Source organism: Crocodylus siamensis, chromosome 1, assembly GCF_052110815.1.
Source record: "Crocodylus siamensis isolate JL-2025a chromosome 1, ASM5211081v1, whole genome shotgun sequence".
Classification (NCBI taxonomy): Eukaryota; Metazoa; Chordata; order Crocodylia; family Crocodylidae; genus Crocodylus; species Crocodylus siamensis.
Window position 1 is genome coordinate 141,534,724 of NC_143395.1, and position 26,956 is coordinate 141,561,679.

The following is a 26,956-nucleotide window of genomic DNA, read 5'->3' on the forward strand; positions in this document are numbered from 1 at the left end:
CTCTGTGGTTGGCCCCTTACTCTGGTGCTAAAGCAGTGCACTTCAGCAGCAGGGCTCTAGTGCCAGTAAGTAAGGGGTCGGGGGGGGGGGGGGCGGGGGCTGGAGGAGGGAAGGGACTATGGGGGCCCTGCCAGCCCTGCCTACTCCCCCAGCCCCCCGATCCCAGCAGTGCCTGGCCTCACCCCCCCCCCCCCGCCTGCCACCCACGAGGCCCCTGATCCCTGTGATGCCTGTCCCAGCCCCCCCCCAACCCTCCCAGTGCCCGGTCCCATCCCCCCACCCCACCAAGGCCCGCACACCCTGCCCTCCTCCACCCCAACATGCTCACATTAAAAACAAACAAACAAAAAAAAAACAGCAGTACTTACTGGCAGCTTCAACTGCCATCAGGATCACTGGAACTCTCCGGGCTACTTCAGCAGTCCAGCTGGCACAAGGGGTAGCGTCCCCAGGTACCATTTGGCAGGGCTCCAGAAGCTCCCGAGAGCAAGTAAACCTGAGCTATTTGCCAGGGCAGCTTTTTGTACTGCTAGGGCTAAGAGAGGGCAGATTTTTATATTGCTGGGGATAGCACAGGTGCTGGCCCTGGGCTCTAGCTCCCCCTGGCAGCAAATCCAGGAGGAGCCAGGCAGGGTTATTTTGCCTCAAGTGGCACAATTTGTTCCTCAACAAAAGTGCATGTACAAGCATGTGCACTAGGGCAAAAAAAACCCTGGCTCAAATTTGCACTGCTTCTATTTGAGTTGCTGCAAGCGCATGTGTTTGTATGTGTGGATGCACTCAGTGAGTGCAAGGGGGTTTTTTTTGTTTGTTTTTTTGAAGTGCCAGGAGGCTGGGCCACGTGAGGAATGGGGCCAGGCAGGGCAGCAACGGGGGCTTCTCCTGCAGGAGAGCCTGCAGCTGTCCGGCTGTGTCTGCCTCTCCCCAGCCAATCTGAATCTTTTTCCGAATCAATGTGGAGGCCTTGGATTTGATTTGGACCTTTTAATGCATCTCTCAATTCGATTCAGTGGCTGAAGATCCAAACCTGAAAAATCGGGCCGAATCTCCTCCAAATATCGAATTGGTGACCAAAGCTTCACACAGCCCTAATGCTTAGGAACCCTGAAGGCAACTCAGCCAAAACCACATGAGCTTTCAGTGTGTCACTGCAACCTAGGGCTGATCTTTGATCCCATTTGTAACCTCAAAACGCAATTCTTGAGAAAGTAATTTATCTTGCCTATAAGATTTATCCTTCTAAAAAGTGAAAAAATTGCTATTCTATGAAGGACAAAGTACTGAAATATTGGTAAGATTTGTGTAATCTTTCCAACTCCAAATCACACGTGTCTTCCACACAAGACAAGAAAGCCCTAACAGGATATAAATCTCAAGGGGGGGTGGAAATGCAAAAAAATCCTCTTAAAAGGCAGCATCCACATTCCCAGATGTTCAGTGCTTGCAAATGCAGTTTTCTACAATAGACAAACAGCATACTAGTCAAACTAGAACGGCATATAGGATACTGCAACTATGGTAACTATTACCTGATCAATACTTGAGTTGAGCATGGTAAGCAAATTAAATCCACGGCCATGAACAAGGTATTGTCCAAGAGCTGCCATGTGAGTTTCCTCCTCTTCTTCTTCCCTGGCCTCTGCCCTCTGGACCACTGCACTGCAGAGACGGTTGACATCTGTCAAAAATTCACGTGCCAGGGAATTACTGGCACTGCTCATGTCTGAGCCGCTAATGCAAAGGAGAAACGTACAAGTTAGTGTATTGGAAGTAACATGTCCTTAAAGTTAAGGAATTCTCAGGACTTCCAACTTCATGGGAATTCTATAGGATTGATAAAATTAGTCTAACAAGTCTAAAAAACAAAAACCCCCTTCTTATTCAGAACTTTCAGCTGAGCAAGGTCATCCCATAAACTGTACCAGAACTGATGAAATCTAAATACATTTCAAGGCCTTCCTGCATCTTCAAGAGTTTTTCATACGTTATCAACACACTTATGATTTTTAGGACTGTTCCCTTTAACTTGGAATCGTTATGTCCAAACACCCAAAATTTACTTTAAAACTAACAAAAGTACAAAATGCCATAATTTCAGTATTTATTAACTTGAGAAACTTACAGAGCGGAAGGGCAGGAGCTTCCTTTATCCACCTCCTACTATTACAGTGAAGTTACTTTATAACACCTACTACATTCCTCTTGCAAACATTTCTTAGACTGTAACAGTCTTGGGGCAGGCACTATCTTTGTTCTATATTTCAGAAAACTTAGCACAATGAAGTCTGAATTCATGATGAAGGCTCTTACACTAAGTAATAGAAATAATCGTTAGGTAAAGTTTCTTTGTTGGAGAGCATCAGATACTGACTGTTCCAAATGAGCAGAAAGGAAGGGAAAAGAAATATGTAAGAAGACCAATAAATATATTTTCTATTGAGGAACTATATTAAGAGCAATGCATATTTACACTGGTGACAAGAGAAACATAGAAAGCAGCATAATACACAGAAATGAAGAGCATAAACAAGTCATGGTGCAACTTATAAAATTGACAAATATGTTGAAAATATGAGATCTTTAAGGAAGTAGAAGGGACTCCTTACAGGGAAACCAACTTTCTATTTAAACTCCTGTTTAAAACAGATTCAGCAACATGAATATAACACTCCCTTAGTCATGTATGTCAAAAAACCTATGCTACAGAACAATTATTAAAAAAAAGCATCAAATGAATGATGCACCACTTTCATGCGACAACTACGATCATTGTTTATCACACTGAAATATATTTGTTAGTACTTTTTCATTACAGCAATAAAAATATACCATTATAGAAAGTGTAGGCATTCATAACCCCAGGAATGCAAATTTTATGCATTTGGCCAGAGGACTACTCAACTCTGGCAAGGATGCAAACAGAATGAAGGGCTGGTTTGACAACTGGCAGACATATTAAAGAGCTTTTTGGCCCTGAACTGCCAATTGATCATCACTATCTTTTATGCCATCTGGAGCTGAAGTAACATGCTCAGACCTGCAGGATGGGTTGGGAAAGGGGAAGAAAGTTTTAGAAGGGGGGGGGGGGAAGGGAAATCAAACTCACCCTGATGTACATTCTCCAGAAGGAAAATAAGAGGAAATATTAAAAATGGCTCAAGAAAGGGAGTGGTGAAAGAAAAAAAAAACCTGAAATAAGGTTAAAATGTGGGAGAGAGAGCGCCATGCATAATATCCTGGATCGGCAGCTGCTATTTTAGTAACCTAGCAGACCACTTGATTACATGCTTAATTTCAAGCACAAGTATTTCCATTACCCAAAGTCAATCATGGAGCCCCTTTGACAGCATGCATAGGCTCAGAGTTAGGAACATAATGAAGTGCTTTGATGGATGATGTCCTATTTGAGGTTTTCTGCCAACCACCCTACAGCTGATGGTTTAGCGCAATTTCCAATCTCAGCAGTGAGGTTTCCTTTATAAGAGTTTTCAATCTTTTATTTGAAAAAAACTGGTTAAAGCCATTCCTATACAACCTCACGCATCCACAAACTTAGAAGTATCACTTTAAATGTTAGTTTTTGTTTGGTTTAAAAACCAAATGACTCACATAAGTGCCTCAAACTGCTACACATCAAGGAGACAGTAAGAAATGTACATTCTTTTATATACTGTTGGAATGAAGCTGGAAGTTATTTACCAGAATTCTTTTTTTGCCCCAGTCTTTAGTACATTTATCTTCTCTTTGGAAGACTACTTTTTCTGGGAATATTGTCTTAAGGTTTCACCTGTAAACACAAAGAAATAAGTATTTAAATCACAATTTGTACCAAGATATTAAAAAAAATTAGCTGCTGTCTCAAAGTGGTGCATCTTTAACTTATGAAATTGGCAAATTATGAAATGTTCTAATATACTAGAGAGACATCAAATTAATAAGAACTTAGAAATATTATATATTTATGCTGTAAGTGTAGTCTTCTCTACAGTAAGATGCACCAAATCCATCATAAAGGGTCTACTTAGTTGTAAATTTGTGTTTTAATTGTTGTTTCAACCAAGGATAATGCACTACTTTGAAAAAAGAAACAGAACTGAAATACAACTTGAAAACCCTGATTAAAACCAATTTTAAAATCAGAGGCGTTACACTTAATAATTTAGACTGTTCCACTCTGAATCTACCCCTAGCACTGCATGTCTGTTGAAAAAAAAGAAAGTACAGCATGACCACTATCTACATACATGCACATACTACTTATGAGCATTAGCACCAAGACTAGTGCTGAATAGGTATTAGCAGCCACTGAGTGTGCAGAAAGGTATTAATGCTCAAGAAGTATATACATTAAAAAAAAAAAATTAGTTTTGTGAACGTAAGTGACAGCTGTGTGGCTATGGGGGAATTATGTATGGGATACAATGGGGGAACATGCATGTGATATAAATGGAATTAAAGGCTTCTGACACCACTGCCCACACCATCTTCATAAGAAGAGGCCACAATTTTGTGGAAACGGGGTAATGTCTGCAAAATCCACAAAAAAACCCCCCAAAACACCTTAAAAATGCTGGCTCCCCAGTGAAAGCCAGCCGTTCTCATGGCTGCACAGCCCACTTGGGCAGGGCTGGGGGGGGGGGGGGGGGGCGGGGCAAAGGGGCAGGCAGAAAGGGAAGATGCTGGCACAAAGTGAAGCAGCCAAGATGGCTGCCACCCCTGCCCCTTGCCACTGAGAGCTGCCTGTTGTGCAGCCCTGCCCCTCTCCACCAATCCAGCACCAAGGGGTGGGTCTGCATGATGGACAGCCTTCTCAGCCAATCCGCAGAAGGGTGGAGCCATTGAGCTCCTGCCCCCTCCCCCCTCCAGAGGGATAGTGAATGGGGCCCACCACAATAAGCCCATAAATTTGGCAGCCTGCCTTGTTGATTTGGGTAAGTCCCTACTCATAAGAAAAACCTGTCTGGGAGTTTATTGGATATTTTAAAGCAGTGGCAGGCAAACTCTGGCCCACCAGGACATTTTATCTGGCCCATGGGGCCCCTAAAAAAGTTTAGAAGATTCATGTTTATCTGCTCCTGCCTGCCTGTCAACAATGACAGGAGCCACAGGCAGTAGGACTCAGGGGAAGCCAGTGACAGGACCCAGCAGCAAGGCCTGCCCATTCCTGCTCCCCTTCCCCCAACTAGAAGCCAGAGACTTCTGGCCTGGGAAACCTGGAGCTGTTCCATCTCCCTCTGCCCAAGAGGGAAACTTAGATAACAGTTGGGGGGAGGCAGGGGAGGACTGTGGGCGATTGCCCCAGTGCTTGGGCCTGGGCTGGGCTGGCTCCTGTTGAGTCCTGCTGTTGTAACCATGCAGCCAAGAACCATGTGGTGCTGGATCATGGTGGCAGCAGGCAGGAAAGTGGGGAAAGTGTTGAAAGGCAGAAGAGTGGCAGTGAGCAGGCGTGTGCAGCAACAGTTGAGCAGGAGTACAGGGCCTGTACTGGTGTCCTGGGACCTATGCCAGTAGGGGTCCAGGGCAGGGTGGCAGGAGCATAGGGCCCAAGCTGGCAGGGGCTCTGGAGCTGGGCCAGGCTGCGTCAGCATGGAGAGAGAGGAGCTAGCCCAGCTCCAGAGCCCCTGCCAGCCTGGGCCCTACACTCCTGCTGCCCCGCTCTAGGCCCTGCTGGTGCTGGCCCCGCACTCCCACCCAGCTGTCACTGCACACCTGCTCACTGCCACTTCCTTGCTTTCCAACCCTGCTCTAGCACCACATGACTCCCAGCTGCACTGCCAGAATGTGGGAGCACAGGGCCCATGCTGGTACCCTGGGGCCAGGAGCTGGGGGGATGAGGGTGGGAAAAAGTGCATGCATCTGTGCAATAAAGGGAAGGGGAGAGAGACTGAGAGAACAATGAGGGAAGGAGAGCGTGTGTGCATACACACGCGCGGAGAGGGAAAGGTTGTAGGGCGAGTCCCACACAAACACCACACCATACATATGCACCCACATCCCACCCTGCACTGCCATACATACAGACCCCCATACCTCCGCTACCCTCCCCACCACACACAGCTCACCACAAACCCAATACCCACCCAACACCCCACATATCCACATGCACACACACACGCTCCCTCACCCTACACCTATCCTCCCTCAGACCTCACATACCCACACAAACGTGTATACCCATCCCCATGCCCCACAATATACAGAGTAAGACTTCATTTTAAGCTATTGTGCAATCGCCTCTATGTATACTACAGAAATGCATGTAAAATCAAGATAAAAATATTTTTTGAAATCAAACTAATGTTGTAGATGTTCAATTTTTAGAATATAATTTGGTATTTTTCTGGTTCCGAGATGGCAAAACTCATTGCTGAAAGAAGTACTTTCAGGGGGCAAAGGGGAAGACTTGTACCAGGGAACCATGTGGCCATGGTTGTTGGTTGGCAAAGGTCAGAGTGTAGGAGGCGGGACTTCCAGTCACAAAATGGCAACCAGGGGGTGAGGGTACCCTTGCAGCCCTCAACAGTTCACCAAAACTCTGTAAGCAGCCCTCCAGCCAAAATAATTGCCTGCCCCTGTTTTAGAGGATGAGATTAGGATTCAAAAAGGCCTTGATAAATTGATAAAAATGGTATGACAAAAAGAAATTCAATAATGCCAATACAAAATTCTACATGAAATGGAAAAACAATTGGCTGGACTGTAGTATTGCAGAAAAAGACCTCGACCTGATCACAAGCTGAACAGCTGTGAAATAAAACAAACAAGCACTGTTTACCAAGATGTATCAGCTAGTGTCATACGCAAGTCATGAGATGATATGGACCCATAGTAATAGAGTTAAAATGTGACAAGGAAGATTTAAGTTGGATATTTAAAAAAAACCAAAAAACAACTTTCTAGTTATATGGATGGTTAAGCATTAGAATACAGTATGTCTGTTCCATAGGTTGGAAACTTGAGCGAAAGTTAGAAAAATGTTGCTTGGCATGGTTGAGATGGTGATAACCCTGCCTGGAACAGGGAGCTGAACTAGCTGGCCTTGCAACAGTGAGGGTCCCACCTGCCCTGCCCTATAATTCTATGTCTAAGGGGCCCAAATCCAGAAAAGGAATTCAAGAATTTAAGAGAGGACATTCAAAATCAAATCACTGCCTTGCTTAAAAGCATACTAATTCATAGACAAGCATAAAGTAGAAGTATAAAAATACAGCCTTTTCTCTGTGAAGACAGCACAAACGTGGCTGGGGAAAGGGATCAAACTTGCTCACAGAGCAACTAAGACAGTTGTAAGAAAAAACTTGCAAAAAGAGCCCAAGGACCCTGCTGAAGCACAAGCTCTGCACTCCCAGATGTCACTCGCATCTGGCAATCCTGTCAAGTCTTCTTGTTGCAGGTCATCACTGCTCCCTGGCTGGTTGCACTCAGACTTTGAACACTATTGTAACCTTAATCAATGAGCTCCCTCACTGCACCCAGTGGTGAATTTGAATGAGACACGAGAAAATAAAGATAACCGTGGTATTGACTAATGGGAAAAGTACAAACATGATAATGGCCCCAGATCCCAAATCTACTTAAAAATAAAAAAAATAAATCAAACTTCCAGTTGTGCTAAAATATCTCCACAAAGGCTTCACACTCAACATACTTCTGATATGCCCCATGCCTGCTATGCTTGGGCAACTCCCTTTGCAACCCCTATTAGTACTTGAAATAGTAACTCACTTTGAGGAACATCACACAGGAACAATGAACAATGCAAGTCTTGAACATTATGAGCATCGTTTGTTGGGTTATAGTGTAGCACCACATACCACTAGTTACAAATTTTAAAGAATGTCAACTAAGTCAAAACATTTAACCAATTTTGTATCTCCCTTAAACAAAAATATTCTGGAGTAAAAGAAGGAGAAAAAAAAAAAAGAAGGAGAAAGAAAAAAAACAGGCAGTTCCAAAGGTCTTAAACTAAGTACTCCTCTCTGGAATCAGGATTTGGTCTTAAAAAAAGACTAAAAATTCACAACCATTCTTTCATGCCAACTGAACAGGATGGGCAACTTGGGTTTTATTTATAGTGTAGTAGTGGTCTGTCACAGAAAGCAACAAAATGCACAAACCCTTCCTTGAAAACTTCAAATCTTCAAGTTTCCTGTATTTCATCGCATTGTCAAATGTTGTCAATTCCTTAAAACACAGATGATATGCATTATAAAGTTCTTTGCAGCCTCTAGCACTGTAGTCATAGCAATGCAAAGCTATTGGTACAAAGCCATCTGTCACTATACTTTGACACTGCCAATTCAAACTGCATAATCCTGTGCAAGTCTTACTTCCTCACAAATTTATGTGGAGGCAGATGTTTAGGGAGGATCCATTTTAAAGTGTTTATTTAGTCTTCACATTTTTTCCTTAGGTGTTCCTCACGTTTACAAGTTTCTATGCTGTTAGATGTATTTAGACAAGTGCTTACTTCCTCCTCACTAGTTTTACCTTTTTCCTGGAACACATTAGACTCACATACACTACAATATAACATTTAAAATAAAAACTAAGCTGCAAGGGAAAACCCCATCTTAAACAACAGTGAGAACAGAGAAATAGTAGCCAAGTAGTCTTCTGTAAAAACTCTTTCCTCTTTTTTTCTTAGCTTGGCAGTTTAGGTTGGAGTGGTGCTGTAGCCATGACAGTCCAGGCAATGTATGAGAGAACAGTTTATTCAAAAACTTGTCAGACTTCTCTTGCAACTATCTTTTATTGGACCAACTGCGTATCACAAAAAAACCCTTGAAAGAGAGAATCAAAGTATTTAAGACAAATAGTTACCAGTTTATCCCAGTAGTTTACCCCAGTGACACTGTAGTGTTAGCATACATCATATAAGATTAAAATTTGCTAACCCAAATATACTTCATGTTGTAGATCGCTTGTCTCTTTCTTCCTGTTGCAGATTGTGGCACAATGATATTATCTCCTTCACAGATATGAAACTTCCTCTTAAACTGAGGAAAGCAAACTACCGTATTTACCTGAATCCCAGACAACTTTGAATTTAAGATGACCACCCAATAATTAGATATTATACACAGAAAATTTAGAAATGTTATCATTTTCCATATAGAGACTCTAATTATTGGAGGGCTGTCTTAAATTGCCTGGTCCCCACCACACTGCAGCAGGCAAAGCAGTTGCATTCAGGAAAGCAAGCAGCCCAGGGGAATAGGCAGCCTGACCCCTACCCTTGCTGACCCCGCCCCCCCACCAACTTGTTCGTCCTACCACTGCACCTCCCCCAGTGCCTGTGCTCCTTGCACCTACCCCTCTTCCACCTGCTCCTCCACTTGTCCCTGCCCCCCACACTGACTGCTTCCTGCTTTTTTCCCCACCCTGCTGCCTACACTCCACCTTCACTGCCATGTAACCTCCAACATGGTGCCAGCTCCAGCTCCAGCCCAGGACACAGAGTACATTCTGGTGCCAGACTACACCCAGCTGGGAGCAGTGGCAGTTCCAACCGCAGGACTGGGCTGGAGCCAGAGCCAACGCTGGGGCTGCTATCATGGCCACTGCTGCTTCTGGGCTAGTCAGGGACTAGAGGCCCAAGTGAAGGTAAGAGGTAATATCAGGAGGAGTGCAGAGGTAGATGGTGAGCAAGAAGTGGTGCAGAGCAGAAGCAGTGGCAGGAGGGGGATGGGACCCCACATGTGGCATAGGCAGCAGGGATCAAGTAGCAGTTGCAGCTTTGACCCCAGGCCTGGGTCAGGACCAGAGCTGGAACCAGCACTTGTTCCCTGTTTTGTAGTCAATTCCATGAGGCAAGGGTACTGGGCCAAGAAGGGGTGCCTGCCAGACTGGAAGTGACTGGCATACTGTGGATGGGCAACCAACCCTTTTTCATACCGATGATAAAAAAAGGGTTGGCTGTCTGCCTGCAGTATGCCAGTCACTGCTGGGGTCCATGGCCACTTTTGGTGTGCAACATAAAAAGGTTGGGAACCCCTGCCATATGGGGCTTCCCCTTCCCCTCACACTGAAAGGGGTGATGAGGACATCTCATCTTGCATTTAAGTAAATATGGTCCTATGATTAAGAAAAAATATGACCTGTATCACAGCATATTTTGCTTTGTTTAAAAGAGTTTTGTAAGGCACCATAATGTTTAAGATACACAGATGACATGGAAATTAACGCTCCATAAAGCATTTGTTTTACATGTCAAAATTTGGTTTTAGAGTCTGTTTACCACATAGCATGGTTATTATTTTAGGCAGGAAGCACCTACATGTTATTAAATAAAGTCACAAAAGCAGAGAATGGAGCATACTGGAATTATAGCTCCTCATGCCCCAATGGCATGTATTATTAAGGCATTAGGTCAATTAAAGGTTTTGGAAAGTATAGGTTTTTTGGGGGGAGGGTCATTTGTTAAACTGTTGGCATTTGGGGGTTTTACATTTAAAAAATCTGGCTTCTGAATATACCCAAGAGATAAAATCTTCACCTTTGAAAATCTCTGTTTGCTTCCTTCAAATGAACAGCCTGGGGGTGGGGAATCTAATTTAAAGTTGCACAGCCAAGTCAATTCCCTTTACCTAATAGGTTTTCCCTCCCATCTCCTATCACTTCGTAAGAGCTCAAAACTTTTTTTTTTTAAATAAATTTCAAAGAAGTTTATGTCATTTGGATGAAAAAGTTACAAAATGATGACTCTGAAACTAGGAAGAGAATTTAACTTTTTACATGCTTTAAGAAGCAGAAAGTTTTTGCAAGAGGCAACAACTGTACTCATATATGGAACATGAAAGCTATCTGTACACCATATCTTGTTCTACTGCTTGCAGCCATTCTCCTTTATCTAGTTTTTGCTGTCCAGCTGATGCAGTTAAGAAAAACCTGCTGCACCCATTCTTGCATTACATTTTTACAGCACATACTTCACTAATGTCAGAACTTAGCCTTCCATCACTCAAAACTTCCATAGCACATAAAGGAAACATGGACAAGATGGATTGTGTTGGACAAGAGGGTTGTGCAAAGATTTATACTAGTAATGAAATACCTCTCCAGCGATGATAATTTTTCTGTGTTTTGATAAACCAATTTTTTGTACCTTTAGATGTCACATCTTCCAAAAAGTAGTGAAATTAGATTTGATAGTGTAATCGTATAATGTTTAAAGGCATGAGAATAGCAATCATGTTTAACTCAGATATTTTTTAGCTCTTCATATTCTTGGTACAAAACCAAGTGAAGCCACCTTTATTCAGAATGGTCTTTGAAGGTAACCAGACTCAGCTCAACTAGAAAAGATCCATTATTTTGGAACTGAAACTTGTCATCTAGGGCCAGAGGATTATAGAAGTCAAGAATTCTCATCTGGCGATAAGGAACTGCCAGGAACAGGGGGACTCTGGCATAAAATCCCTAGATTAAAAAGGGAGACAGAGCTACAGGGAGTAGATGGGTCCTGGTAGGAGACCCTGGAGCAGGAAAGAACTCTTACACATAAGCGTCCAGTGAAACAGAAATATTTAGTAATTGTCAAAACACCTGCAATTGAGAAGACGGCACTAGGAAAATGAAGGTGAAGCCTGGAGAATAGGGCCCAAACTAGATGCTAGGAACAAGGGACAACCAATTAGGCTACAGACCATAATGTCACTTTGCAGGGAGACATAGACAATGCAACTCACTTTTGAAAAGGAGCTTTTAGTTTTTCAATGTTGACTTATTCTATCAAAAAGATTTCTGTGCCCAGGTGCTTACCCCACTATTATCCACACATGCACCTTCTAAATAACCAACATTAATAACTTGATTGGGCTTTGCTTAAGTTGCAATAAATAATGGTTCTATAACGCAAGGTATTTTAAATAAAAATACCAGAGTTTAAACTGACACTTCCATCATTTTATGGTGTCTTGTGTTACTCACAAACACGCGTAATGTTACTGACAAAGATCAAAATACTTCACTAGACACCTGTAGATTGAGCACCTGAGTAAAATATAATCATGCTCTCAGTTCACAAGGCTCAGCACCAAAAGCACCAAAATCCAAAAGCATGCAGGGGCCCGGTCAGCTTCTTCACTGGCAGTAAAATCCTTGTATTCTCTCAAGCCCACTTACTGCAGGTTTAGTGAGCTGCCACTCTTAACATCTCTCATGTAAAAGGGAGAGGGAAGATCATAATACTTCAATAAAGTGCAATTATTATATAATTGGGCATCAAGACTCAACACCTACTGAAATATATGGTGTAGGGCCCAGTTCTTATGAAACTAATTGTTTTCAGACATCACCATGCCAGTTAATCTCAAATATCTAGAGATTATATCTATAAAACCTAGAGATTCTTTAAATAAAACCTTAGATCCTGAAAAACAAGAGAGCAACTTGAAGTGCTAATACTCCATGTGTTCCTGAGCAGTGTTGCGCCTAACCTAAACTAACTGCAAACTGCAGTGAAATCTGCAGGAAAGAAAAACAGCTACGTTTGCTTCAATATCCTAAATATTAAAATTAATAAACAAAAACAGCATTTTAAAATATCTAGTAATTGATAAAATACAGAACCAGAGTAAAATGAACAAATTAAATCAATATTAAAAGCAACAAAAGACATCAAGTTCTTAGCTAATTTTAGGGCAAGTTTATAATGCGATGATTTACACAGAAAGACTTCAGGCCAAAGATGTCCTCCTTATTACAGATTAAAGAAATTGAGAACCACTGCATTAAAGTAGAGGCACCTCTTGAAAGACTCAAGGCACTGCTGGGAAAATGGCAGCTCTAAGTTTTCTATTGTTTTTTGACTAAAGAGATACAATAGAGTAATTCTTCTGTTGCAAAGTACTCAGAAGACAACAAGTCAAAAATGGTGTTGGCAGCTTACAGACGTGAAAAAACCCCACAAAAACGAAAACAGTGCTTTACCAGAAGAGGAAATGCCTCTGTCTGACCCAGCTCGCCCAGCATCTGTGCAGATTGGGTGTTTCAGCAGGGCTTTTATCTAACACAGAATTAAATTGATATAGGTATCTAATAGATTCAATCAGCTCTTAGATAAAAGCACCAAAAAGCCCTGCTGAAGTGCACGATCTATACAGATGTTGGGCAAGCCAGGGCGCTGGCGTTTTTTTTTTCACAACTATAAGCAGTCTTTGGTGTTAAGGATTCCTCTTTGAAATCTCTGTATTTACCTTGTGAATCATATTTGTACAACTAACAGTGCTTACACTGTATGACACCCCACAACATCCTTGAAAGGAGCTCAAGGAAAAGGCCTGTCATCAGAATCTGGACTACAACAATCCTGAGATGCATTAAAAACTCCATCTACCTTTGCTCTCTAAGGACTGAGAGAGACAAGAATAAATCTAAGCAAGCACTGAGTTGTAAAAGTACTGTATCGTCTGAAGGTCTGGTACCATCCGTGTTGATACTGTATAGCCATATTTTGACTTTGGGGAAAAACCTATGCTAAAAAACAAAACCCCTCCTAACCAGAGTAAACAGATGATAACATGAAGACCTACATAGACTAGAATACACTGCGCTCTGCTGACACAGGAACTCACACAACAAGCATTTTACGTCCCATACACCAAAACATTTATTCTGCAATTCAAGATGCATATTAGTACCGAAATGCACACAGGGATGTGTGCTATTTTGTACAGCACATGGATCCTTCTTAAAAAGACTCACCCCTCCAATTATATAAGATTTTTTTCAGTACATGCATAAGAACAAGTGTAGATGTGCAAGTGCTTAAAATCTGCACATATCAAGGTAAAAGTTTCACTGAACTACTAAGATCACCAAAGTCCAAAATAGTTAAGTAACATTTAGGCAGGCGTAATAGTTACTTCAAAAGAATAATAATTAAAAAAAAAAAAATCAAATTCAACTGCCTAGCCATTTGTAAATTTTTTTCATGCTAGCAACAGATATTTTAAAATTATTTAGATTGCTTGTTAGAAAGCAAGAATAATTTTATAGGCAAGGACTAGGACTCATGACCTCTGTAAAAATCTTGGCTCGGGCACCAATATCTAAAAATCAAACTGGACAAGTTGCTTGCTTTGTGCTTCGTTCTTTATCTATAAAACATATGAATATGTCCATCTTACTTAATATAGTTCAGAATCAACAGTCTAAGTACAGGGCCTAAAAAGATGGAATGCGAATCTCAGACAGGACTTCTAGATACCATCCATGTAGAGCCACCATAAATTAAAGAGAACTAAAGCTGCCCCTCTTTGAAACAGCAGACAAAAAACAGAAACAAAACTCTCTCTGACAATCATACTATATCATGTTACAGAAGCCTATTGCCAAAAGGGTTCATTCTAATACAATAATCAAATTTAAACTTCAGTGCTTGCTGCAAAACAACTGTTAGTAAGATATGGTATAAAATTTTAACTTGGAAAGAGTGAACTATAGCAAACAACACAAGTTTACCATACTTTGTTTGGTGTGAAAGATACCAGAACTAGATAAAAGACTCTGGCCTGACAAAACTGTGTGTGTTAATAAGCTGCCTAAAATAAGCAAGCAGCCCTGTGGTCAGGCTTATACAGTGCATGAAAATTAGTTTCCTACAGCTCATTATGTACTTACTTTCATTAAGAGTGACCAGCTGTTTTCTTAAGGAGAATCATTGTACTAAAACACAAAACAACCCCCCCCCCAAAAATAAACAAACAAAAAAACAAACCAACTGTCCAGGCGTCTTATTGCACCAGACTGATTACAAATCCAGCTCTGAAGAGACAGCAGAATGAGCACAACAGGAACTGAATTTATAGGTCAGTCTAGACAGCCCAGGCAAACGTATGTCTATGAATAGCTCCCACTTTTTGTAGTTTTAATAAACATACAAGTTACTCTCAAGTTCAAAGATGTCATACAGTTTTCTATAGTACAAACATTCACAAATCAACCAGCAGTTCTTAAAGCATAAAAAGAAAAACTTTTCAACTTAGATCCAAAGTTCTGTGTAGATCAGTCCTTGTAACAAACAGGAAAACAACCAAATACCATACAGTGGATGCGCATACAGTCAGAGGAGAAGGATACTGCAGTTGCAACAGGCATCCAAGATCATTTAAATTAACATTATGAAAAATAATCTGGTACAGTACTGTGCAACTATACCTGGACTCAAATTTCAAAATAAAAGCAGTAACGATTAAAGAGGAAAAATATGAATGCACATGAAAATGAGTCATCGCTGGCTGGTAAAACCTAGTTTTCTTGAATGCTGTATGAGGAAAAGAACTGGTTTAGCACACCCAGGAACCCCAGACTGGAAATTTCACCATTACAAAATGATACTACTTCACATTCAGCAAAGCTAAACCACAGCAAGAATACTGTCACTTCTAAAGGTGCAGCTTGTGGCAGGAAGCCACCTTTGTTTCTCCCCAAAATCTCTGCTCAGGGACAATTTGATTAGGATGGGCCCAGCAGAGGAGGCACACCTTTACCCCATCTCTTTAGGTAACCTAAGATGGACACATTCCTGAGGGAGGGGGGGAAACCTGCTCCCTCTGCCTATGTGACTGGTATCAGCTACCTGGGTGAGGGGCTTTTACCTGGTGGGCTAGAGTCTGCCCGGCAACTAGTTTTGTATTTCAAATTGGTTGGCCGACAGCCAACAGGTGCTGGCCTCCATTGGACCAGGTAAATGAGGTCACAGGGGCTATATAAGTTAAGACTGCCCAGGAGGATGGGGCAGCAGCCATGCGGGGGACTCAGACTTAGGGAGGAGCTTGACCTTCTGAAACTGGCTCTCTCCCCCGTAACTCATGAGCTAGGAACGGCCTGCCTCCAGAGGGAATCTCCAACAGCCTCTGGATGATTCTTGTGAGTAAGCTACTTGAGATCTGGTTAGATCCATAGCTGGCAGCAACTCAGATGCGTGATCAAAAGGCTACCTCAGCCAGACTGTTTTGCTCTATGGGATTTCTATGATATTGCTCTGTCTTGTACCCTATTTTCACCCTACCCCTGTAATCAATAAAGTTCTCCTTTGTGACCGGTGTAGGAGAGTTATTGAGGGGTGGGTCTAAATTATGCCTAAGAGGCCCCTTAGGTCTGCAGACTAAGGGAGACTTTCCTTTTTGGCCCGATTTGGGAAAGTGCCCCAAATGCCTGTACTGGGTTGAGTACCCATAGGACTATTAGGCCTGTGTTTCCCTGAGGACACAGGGCCGAGAGAGTCCCTTCTCAGGGTGGTGGAAGCTTATGTTACCCCCAGGCTAGCAAGTTCGCTCCAGGAAGGTGGTTAGCCAGACACGGGGCACCCAGAGCCTGGAAGCTGGTTAGGCGCAGCGAGGTGGGTGGCTTAATGCAGGAGTGCCCCCTACTGGCCCACCACACGCTTACAAGGTATACTTGTTATAATGTCTGAGTGGAGATTGAGGCAGCTTCATTGGCCTTTAAAAAATAAAAGCCAAAAAGTGTTCCTCCTTTGTACTACTCTTTTGCTATATGTAGAGATTCAAGCTAGGGGTAAGAGCCTTTTGATATTTTTCAAAATGGATTAGTCCGTGGCAATCAGCAATCCGACGAAAACTATGCATCTCCATCCAATTTGATGCCTCATCTTATGATTACAAGTTAATCAGTCAATGATATAGTTTTTAAGAAGTTATAATTCATACCTGCCAACAGCTGAATAGTGCCTTGGATTTGAAAAAATAGGCTCAGACCTTCAGTTTCAGGGAATGTTCACTGACAGGAAGCTTAAGGCTGCAACAACGTGGCTCCAACAGAATATGGAAAAGGTTCCTTTAGCACGGCTACAATCCTCTTTGACAGACCTGAGTTGTATCTAGAGATGCTGCTATGCGCTATACAAAAATTCAAGTCATACGCCATATAGCACAACAGATCTGAAGTTTCTCTATCTTCTCTCTCGAAAATGGAAGGCATCAGAAGAAAACATTTTTTTTTTTTTTAAAATCTCATCACACATTATAGGAAGTTTGTGTAAAAGGTTATCTTTTCACAAACTGTCTGCTCCTTGGACTATGCAGTATCTATACTTGTAAAGAGGACAAATAGTAACTTGTGCATAACACTTCTAATTTTCTAAATGTAGTTTCTCTGCATACTTCTACATCTGTGCTTAACCAAATGGACATAAAACTTTCTCCAGAATGTCTAGTTAACAAATTTTGAAAGACAGAATCCATCTTATTCTGAACTACAAAATAGATTTTCATATGTTCTTCCCATGAAAAACAACCATTTACAAAGTTTCCTCAAAATGCTCAAACAGGTAAATGCAACTATGATTCAAAGACATACTGTTCTTTAACTGACCTGCAACTCAAACAAACACAGAGACTGAATAAAACATTGTTTCAGATAGTTTACAAGAACATCATGTGCACATAATGTGAATAAACCCACATGACTGTACTGTTGCGATACATGCTCATGCTTCCTTGTGTTAGATGATCAGCCACGTTGAAAGCTCAGTCACACCAGTGGCAACTGGTCGTGTTCACTTTCTAATGTCTTCCCCTTCAGTCATGTGACATTTGAAAGCTAGATTGTAAACTCTACTGGGTACAGTCCTTAGCTTTTTATGTCTTCTTTGAAATGCCCAGCTACTTCTGGACACAAACATAACTATTATAAATACTACTGCAAAAATATAATTTAAGGGAATGCTATAATGATATCACTTCAATTAGTTGCTATGCTGCTTCAGAATAGTTAACTTAGTGGCCAACCATAACAAGAAGCCTTCTGTCCTGTTCAGAGAAGAGGAAAGCATGTGTTCTCAGACCTATTGATCATGAAAGTGGTAATTACTACTGAGCAGTCTTAATGATGTACTAAATAAGATTTAGAGGTCAAACAACAATATGTATAGCTCAGTTAATATGAAGATTAACTATTTTATTCCAGGCCATAGAAGGAGAACCAGAACCTCTTAACAAATGCAAAATGAGAAGAAAATTACCTTTAGTACCACATTAAAACCGGAGCGCTCACAGAGATCCGAGTATTTCTTTGCTTAACTTCTAGCCACAGGATATCACAGTGAGAGGATGACTGCGTTAACTCACAGGTATAGTGATTCATGTTAGTAATATGAAAATCTACCTCGTCTTCCACTTATGTGAACATAGCCAATGAGGGCAAATGGCAAGATATGACTTTAAAAGTATCAGAGGACAACTTCAGTGGGGGACAGTTGGTACAAAAGCTTGCAACTACTGGCAAATGTTCCAGAGAAAAGGGGTGTGCAAGTTTGGTCAGAACAAGTGTTTTCTAAACAGGATATATACACAAGTGGCTGACAAAAAAAAAGGTACCTTTAAAAAGAAAACTGAGCGACAAAGAGATACTTGTGGTAGAAAAGGTTTAGAAATGGGAAGGCGTAAGTTCTTGTTATTTCCCACATGGGCCCAAATTAGAACAGAAAAAAAGTAAAGTGCCTTACACAACTGAAAAAGATTGAAGACTTTTATCCTAATGCACAGAAGCATACGCTTGGAAGAGGATGTGAAAGTGTTTAACAGCGACTTGTTAAACTGGAGAGGACCAAAAGACAAACTAATTTTGCCACACCCTCAGATAAGCATTCAATTTCATCTTAATTTGTTCTGCGCTAAAACAGAAGACCCTGACCACATCAATATTCACTGAAAAGAAAAGTCATGTTATAACAACCTGTATTGTCTCTGACTAGTCCCATCCATGCAGAAAAACCCTTACCTGGAGCATTAGCAGGATATCTATTCTGTCTCAGATCTAGTTTTTTGGTTAGATTGTCTGGTAACATTTGCTTTTATTTCACATGCTACTTTTCAGAAGTTTTTTGTAACTGGAAGTCCAGTTACAAAAATAACAATTAAGAAGTGCTATTTCTCCTTTGTGCTTCAATTTGATTTTTTTTTTTTATTGATATCCAGGCATTTTTCCTAGTTAATAAAACTATGTGCAACTTTTTTACCCCATGATCTGTATTCTAGCTTCACTGAAACAAAATATCGTGTTAGGGATTTTTAGTACGCAAGTTATAACTGTATTTACTCAATTCAAAGATGAGGTCTCAGCTCCCACATTTAACATGGGAAACCCCTCCCCCCATAAAAACTAAAAAAAACCCCCACCCCACAGATGTTGTAGCCTACCCCTTCTCCACTGCTGCCTCTGCACTCCCTGCCTCTCCTTCCTGCAGCCTCAGCACCAGCCCCCCCATCTCCATCCCAATCTGCAGCCTCTGCCCCTGTCCCTCTCCCCTGACCCTTATTCCAACAATGGCAGGCTCTGTCCTTACTCCAGCCTGGGGCCTGAAGCACAGCCCCAGCCTGACCCTGTATAAAGCACTGCCAACTCCAGGCACAAGGGAGGCAAGTAGGGAGGGGTCAACCTGCCTGCACCCCTTACCACCTACTTGCTTCCATGTGCACCCCTACTGCTTGTCTCCCACTGGTCCCCATAACACCTACCCTACTGCCTGCCCCCCTACCATTGCTCTCCCTCCCTGCTACAGTCATGGTAGAGATTAATTTAAGATAATCCTCCAATTCTGAGATTTAAGTTTATAAATTTTCCATGTATAGAATCTAATGATTGGGGAGTTGTCTTAAAGCCAGGGTCATTTTGCATTTGGGAAAAATATGGTAAGTAATTAATATAGGTACAATGTTTTGAAATAATTATTTTTCCTACCAGAAACCCAGCTATTCCAGGCTAGAGGGTCTTGCTCTTCTAATCAGGGTCCTATAAAATCACCAAATTTGGGGCCAGGAAGAAATTTTTCCCCTTACAAGATGCAATGTTATTCTATCATATAGAAGAGGCAAAAAAACCCCAAAACAATCAAAGTCCTTTTCCTGGAAATTTTGGGTATATATTCACTGCTTCCTTGCCACTGCAGTGGCAGGACGTTGGCAATATCCAAGCCTCTTCTGCTTTTACGTGTGGTATGCCATAAGGTAGTGGAGCTCAAACTTTTTGCGTAGAGGACCAGGTGCTTGTGACTTAAGTGCACCGTGGGACTCCCCTCCAGTGGGGGAAGAGAGAGGTGGTGGCTGCCAATGTGAGAGAGAGAGGAGCCTGGGCACTGAATTCTATTTTGTTTGGATCACCTGCCTATTGGCAAGTGCCCAACTTTTGTTGTTGTCACTGCTGCTGCAGAAGTCAAGATTGCTCCCCACCCTGAATCTTATTAAGAACCAGAACACATTCATCCCCTTATTGCCACCCTGAAACATAAGTCAGATGTCAACAAAATTATGTTAAGATTTATTCCCTTCTAGACAAAAGTAACATAGTAGACATGCACCAAATTAAATGCAAATTTAAAAAAAGAGGAAATGTGTTATCCAGTAGTCTCTGAGGTAGAGAAGACATAATGTAATGTTTATGCTTCCATATTTCCTTTTAATTATTTAGAAATTGTTTTAAGACAGATATGTCTTGCTCCCACTCTATGCGGTGCTGGTCAGGCCACAGCTGGAGTACTGCGTCCAGTTCTGGGTGCCGCACTTCAAGAAGGTCGTGGAGAACCTGGAGAGGGTCCAGGGGAGGGCCACTCGTATGGTTCAGGGCCTCCATGGCCAGCCCTATGAGGAGAGGCTGAGGGACCTGAATCTCTTCAGTCTCCGCAAGAGGAGACTGCGGGGGGATCTTGTGGCTGTCTACAACTTTATCAAGGGCCACCAGCAGGGACTCGGGAAAAGTCTGTTCACCAGGGCCCCCCTTGGAGTCACCAGAAACAATGGCCACAAGCTGAGGGAGGATAGGTTTAGGTTAGATATTAGGAAGATCTACTTCACGGTAAGGGTGGCCAGAGCCTGGAATAGGCTTCCCAGAGAGGTGGTGTTCTCACCTTCCCTGGAGATCAAGAGGAGACTGGATAGGCACCCGGCTGGGGTCTTATGACCCCTGCCACCCCCAGTGCTCCTTCCTGCCCATGGCAGGGGGTCAGACTAGATGATCTGTCTAGGTCCCTTCCAACTCATTGATTCTATGTCCCTACTCAAAGATGGGCTAACTAAACTTTACTTAGCGCGGGCTGCCAAAAACCCCAACCCTTGTTCTTAGCTGTTTACCCATCCTAGATTTTCCTAGCATGCTCATTCTAGCTGTGACAACAAGTCCCTTGGAAACAAAGTACTTTTGAACTTAAAAACAAACCAACAAACCAACCCATCTAAATAAAATCCTATTCTGGATCTAGACACTTAATTGAGAGATAGAGACTTTTGAATTTTTAAACCTTCCATATAAAAATATTAAAAATAATATAAAAGGTGAAAGTGCGACAGTGTGTGGCCCTTCCAGGGGTTGAGCATAAAACACTTGTCAGTAATAAAATTACTAATATCACCAGAAACAGAACTCCCTTCCCTGCAATGCCCTCCATGGGGTTATACATTTAGGACTGGCTATCCATTTGCTACCTTACAAAGCATCCCCTCGATGGCTCCGCACAACACAAACTGGTCCATATTTTGTTGCAATGTGAAGTGACCAAGCTCAAATGAGATACACTCCTGGACCAAGAAATGGAAGAGGAGAAAGATACAGCCAAAAGCTAAGTCTCTACTGTATTTGCCAGTAATCTACTTAAACCAAAAGAAGGTGGTAGGGGTGGGAAAAATTCAATGGTGAAAGTTATTTGCAGAGCATGTTGCAAAGTTCATAAAAATCAAGCTACTTTGGACCAAAGAAAGAAGAAAATTCTAAAGCTCTCTAATATTTGTTTGTCAGCAGCTTTCCATTATATACCAAGGAAGCATGAGCTTCAGGGCCTTTGCCGATCTTATTACCATGGTAAAGAACTAGAGGCAGTCTGACAAGGAGGTAAGGCTCTGAGCATATGGGACACAACTATACAGCCTTGTTGCAGAGCCTATGCCCACTGCCAGAAAGCAGACATGGCTTTGCTGTTTTGTAGGTCATTAGCAGCAAGCTAAACTCTACACAGAAAAGCCACTGAATGCCACTGCAGACCACAGAACACATCATGAGGGCACATGAGGAAATACATTCCCTATTCATTTTGGGCACCAAACCCCTTTTCTTCAATTTAACATTTATTCTCAAGTACAGCACAATGCAGTGGACCAAGCACAAATCAGCAGAAGCAAGAACCATGCCTGCATCCTCCTAGACTGACACACAAAAAATCCCCTATCATAGTTCATACTAAACCTGAGCCAAATATAAACACAAATCTAGTCAAATTCTCAGCTCATAAACCACAGTACCAAATGCCTGAAAAATGCTCTCAGCAAGATGATGTGTCCTGCAAAATCTTTTGGCTGTAAGCCCCGTCAACAGGATTATTTTAATCAAGTGGAATCTCTGCCAGCATGCTCTTTTCATGCACCAGTCTCAACCAGAGATTTGAAAAGGAGCTGCACTATACAACTCAGGGGAAAAGTAAAATTGAGTGCCCTTAACATATTAAAAGGCACTAGATCTTATGCTCAATGGCTAACATTTCTCATGTCCTGACACAGAAGTCAACGTGGCACCTTGGAGAGCTCTATTTAGCAGCTCTTTTGAGGTAAAACAGAAATTGCCCAGCACTATCCTAAGATTACACTGAGCAATGGCAGAACAGCACTCAACATCCAGCAGCAATTCAACAACATCTTTGATCAGAAGTACCAGACAGGTCTCTCAATGGTGAAAGTCACTCCAAATACCTGATCTTATCTGAAGATCTTCCAATCCTTATCCACCACTAGACTGTCTAAGCAACTGTCACACTGTACCATCCACTGGTCAGAAAGGCTGACAGAAGCCCAGGAAACTCAAGGCTTCCAGTTGTGGGGGAGAGTCTTTATCCCACCCCCTCACTCCCCCAATAATATTAACCAGAAAAACTGCAAGAGAGGACAACAGTTAACCAAGTTGTCAATATCAAGTGATACCTTCTTAAGCAAGCGCTATAAAAATATTTCAAACAAAGAAAACCCCTAAAAAAACCCAGAAGCCCTTCCCTCCATTAGCACAGCACCTAGAATTACCAGTTTTCTTTAACCAGGAAAAGATTTGAAGTAAAGGTGTGGTACGAAGGTCTGTCAAGTGAACAGTCTTAATTTATTCCCAAAGACCAAAAAAACTATCCCCAATAGATCACATAAACATCTTAGCAGCTTCAGAAAGCAGGCATTTACTTTTGCACTCTAAAATTTCACTACATGCCATGTCACCTTATTTGACAACAACAAAATGATTAGAACACAAGACATCCAAAACACTGCACAGAGAACTACTGATGCAACTATTTCACTGCTTGTTGAAACATGATACTCAAACATACTACGCTAACATATCTTTGTTTGCATTTCATATTTACTTACATTATTCTAGAGCAAACATAGATTTATAACAACAGTACAAATGTGGAACTGTGTGTATTTAAATAGTATACTGAATTCTTAGGAAAAGAATTGACACTAAAAATAAAATCATTGGTTGATTTTTAGTTTTTCATTTCCACAGTTGACATATCTATCATTGAATTCTTAACATGCCCTGTGTTAAATGTATAGATTACTGAGAAGAGGGAAGAGAGAGAGAGAGAAGATAAAAAGCAGTATTGTTAATTTAAGACGATTTGTTAAACCGAAATACTTCAAACTGAAAATCCACACACTGACTACAATTTCTTTCAACAGCAAACCTTTCCAGATTTTAAATAAAAGATTGTTCCTTAGACTTATATGAATCAGGATACAACTCCTGAGGTTTAATAGGTTTTAACATCAGTTTTGTTATTACAGCCTCAGTAGACATTTGTATTGGATATGCAAAGATCTACATCCAAGATTTTACACAAAAAGGAAAATGGGAGGAGAAAGAGTTACACTATCACAAAAGATGCCAACTTCCAAAGTGATACTCAGAAGAAATATTCACTAAGCTGGGACAAGTAAAAGCAACACATTTTCCCTTGCGCTATTTATGACACTTGCGGTTGAAGAGTAAATGAATCTGAATTAAAATCCTCATTAGATTTGTGTTCACATTCTGCATGAAAATCTTACATCTACACTCTACTTTATCTCTGGATAATGTCCTCTGTGAATGCGTGTTCAAACACCACTTCTATGCCAATGATTTAGAGGTGCCTCTCAAGTCAAGGTTCGTCTACTTCTGTCAAAACTAAAATCTTTACCTGTCTGTCTCACTATTTCTACCATCAACTTGAGCTCAACAGGGCTAAAACCAAGCTCTTACCATCACACCAAACCTGTCACTACCTATTTTCTTGAGGACTGTGGACTACTCTGCCATTATGTTGGACACTGAAACCTAGCACCCAGGTGTCAATTTCAGTTATGATTTCTCTCAAGGTCTCATCCAGATTATTCCTACCAAGGATTTAAGAAACAGCCTCTGGAATCTGCACAGCTAAATTTCTTGACCAAGCTCTCATCACCACATCTTGATTACTATAGATAACCTTCTCTCTGACCCCAATCTGGTTCAGCTGAAATCCATTCAGTATGCTGTTGCAAAGATCACTATCTTAGCTCATCATCACTCTTGACCTTACCTGCCCTTCTTCTGGATTCTTCCCATTGCTTCCTTTCACTTTGAAGGCCACTCATCTTACACCCCCTCCTATCATTCTCTCTCAATTGCTATGGAGAAGTCATCACCTTGCAGCATCAATTCATGAAGCTCATTAGCCACTTCAATTTCCAGAAAAAGTCCTTGAGGAAAACACAAAGGTATATTCACCCTTGAGAGAAATTCCTCATACACATACATAAAACCATGCTACCCTTCTCCAAATTGCTCTTTAAAACTTTTTTCCTGATTCCTTAAATAAATAAATAAATAAATAAATAATGCTGTGTTTGGCTTGTTCTGATCAGCCCTCACAAAGAATGTCTTTCATTCAAAAGCTTACCTAATTCCACCTCAACTATACAGTTGGTTTGATAAAAGACATCAACCTAAAAAGTCATTGGGCTTGAAGGGATGGGACTTCCAGAGGCATCGAGTCCAACCTCTGCCTCAGGTAGGATCAGGCCTATCCAAACCATCTTATACAATCCATCATCTAAACTCTACACAAGCCTACCATCAACCCCGACAACACAGGCCTCACACCCACACCTGCCACAGGTAACAAAGGGGAATTTGCCCCTCAGTAAATTCTGAACCATTCATAGAATCACAGGAAATTAAGGTTGGTCTATTTGCCACTTCAGGGGTTCGTGGGAAAAAGGCTAAAAAATGAGGGTTGGAAGGGACTTCAGGGGGGTCACCTAGTCCAACCCCCTGCTCCAAACAGGACAATCCCCAACCATCTCATCCCAGCCAGGCTTTGTCCAGCCGAGACTTAAAAGCCTCCAAAGATGCAGATTCCACCACCTCTCTAGGTAACCCATTGCAGTGCTCCCCCACCCTCCCAGAAAGAAAGTTGTCCTAATTACAGCCTAAACTTCCTTTGCTGCAACCGGAGCCCATTGCTTCTTGTCCTGCTCTACCACAGCACTCTTACGCTACCCAAAAGCCAGCCAGACCCCTGCCTGAAGCAGCACCAACCATGCCCTAAACTCTGCACGAGCCACAAAACACCTGCAGACACTCGCTAAGCCTGACGAAGGCCGTTTGTGCCGGAAACCTTGCAAAGAAGTGTTTCCAATGATTTCGGTTGGTCTATTACATAAAAGATATCACAATTAACCCAAAGACCCTTGTCTGCCTACATCCTCTACCTGGGCACCACACAGACCTGACACCCTCCGGCTCCTTCTGCTTCTGCCACAGAGAAGCTCCAGTCCCCCTGCCCCGCGCCCCAAGCTGATGGACACACGCACACCACCCCCGCAGTGCTGGGCCCTCACCCGGCGCCGCCGCGGGTCCCGCCGCTCCGCTCCGCCTCCCTCTGACAGCGCCTGGCGCCGGCCCGCCACCCGCGCCCCTCCGAGCCCCGGTCACCCGGGAAACGCGGAGCCCGCCCCCCGCGCAGGCCGGTGCCCGGCGCCCAGCCGCTGACATCAGCAGCTACGACAACTCCGCGCGCCAATGGGCGCTTGCCTGTTGCCCTGGGGAGGAGGAGGGATTTCTGAAGGGGCGGGGCTTCGTAGGCCTCGCCCCCTCCGTGCCTTCAGTCAGCCAGCCAGTGTCTCGGCCCCCCTCCGCCCCCAGCCCAGGAAGGGCGGCGTTGCCTTGGCAACGGGTGCGCGCGCTCAGGGCAGGGCTGCCTGTCACACTGCAAGTCCCCGCGGGCAGAGGCAGGGGCAGGGCTGCCATGGCCAAGAGGCGTCTTGAGCAGCCTGGCACACACAGCTGCAACGGACGCCTTTTGGCCATAGCAGCCCTGCCCTGCCAGGGCAGAGTCCACGGCAGCCCTTCCCTGGCACTTGGAGAGTTTGGGCTGCTGTGAGGAGGCGGGTGCCTCAGCTGCTAAGCACACGCAAGCTGCGTGCCCTGGAATAAAAGTCTTTCCAAGGGCAGTGACCCTTCAAATTAACCTCTCGGGCCAGGGCAGCTGCCAGAAGTGCTTTGCTTCCTGAAGCAATACCCAACCTGCTGCCTCTGAGGTCCGCAACATTGTGTCAAACCGGAGGTTGCTTACAGCCCTGCTGTAGAGGCAGCCAACTCGGGCTGATGATGGCCTACCTCAGCTGGACGGATGAGCTAGGAGCTCTGGTTTCCAGCAGTGGCACAGCACACATGAGACAACTGAATCATGTGGGCTACACAGGAGCCCTGGTACAGGTCACAAATTAAGGATGCATGTGCCACACAGAACAGCCCCACTGGAGTTTGACTCTTGGTATCCACCCTGGCCTTCTGTAGAGTTTAGATGATAGCAGGGTGCCAAATCATTATACATAGGATGGTTTGGATAGGGGTGAACCTGCCTGAGGCAGGAGGTTGGACTAGATGCCTTCTGGAGGTCCCTTCCAGTCCAACCTCTCTATGAAATATATTATTTGCT

At 42.8% G+C, this 26,956-nt stretch overlaps 1 protein-coding gene across 3 annotated transcripts in view; it reads right to left on the minus strand.

Moving 5' to 3' along the window:
* Positions 1-25,978, minus strand: part of LYST (lysosomal trafficking regulator) — a 124,150-nt gene extending 98,172 nt beyond the window's left edge. For all 3 annotated transcript variants that reach the window (XM_090044584.1, XM_090044594.1, XM_090044574.1), the window contains exons 1-3: positions 25,857-25,978; positions 3,700-3,787; positions 1,530-1,731 (exon numbers count right to left, since the gene is read on the minus strand). In XM_090044584.1, coding sequence (XP_089900710.1) covers positions 1,530-1,721 — 192 coding nt within the window. In that variant the 5' untranslated portion in view covers positions 1,722-1,731; positions 3,700-3,787; positions 25,857-25,978. The remainder of the gene's footprint in view (positions 1-1,529; positions 1,732-3,699; positions 3,788-25,856) is intronic.
* Positions 25,979-26,956: the final 978 nt, after the last annotated feature.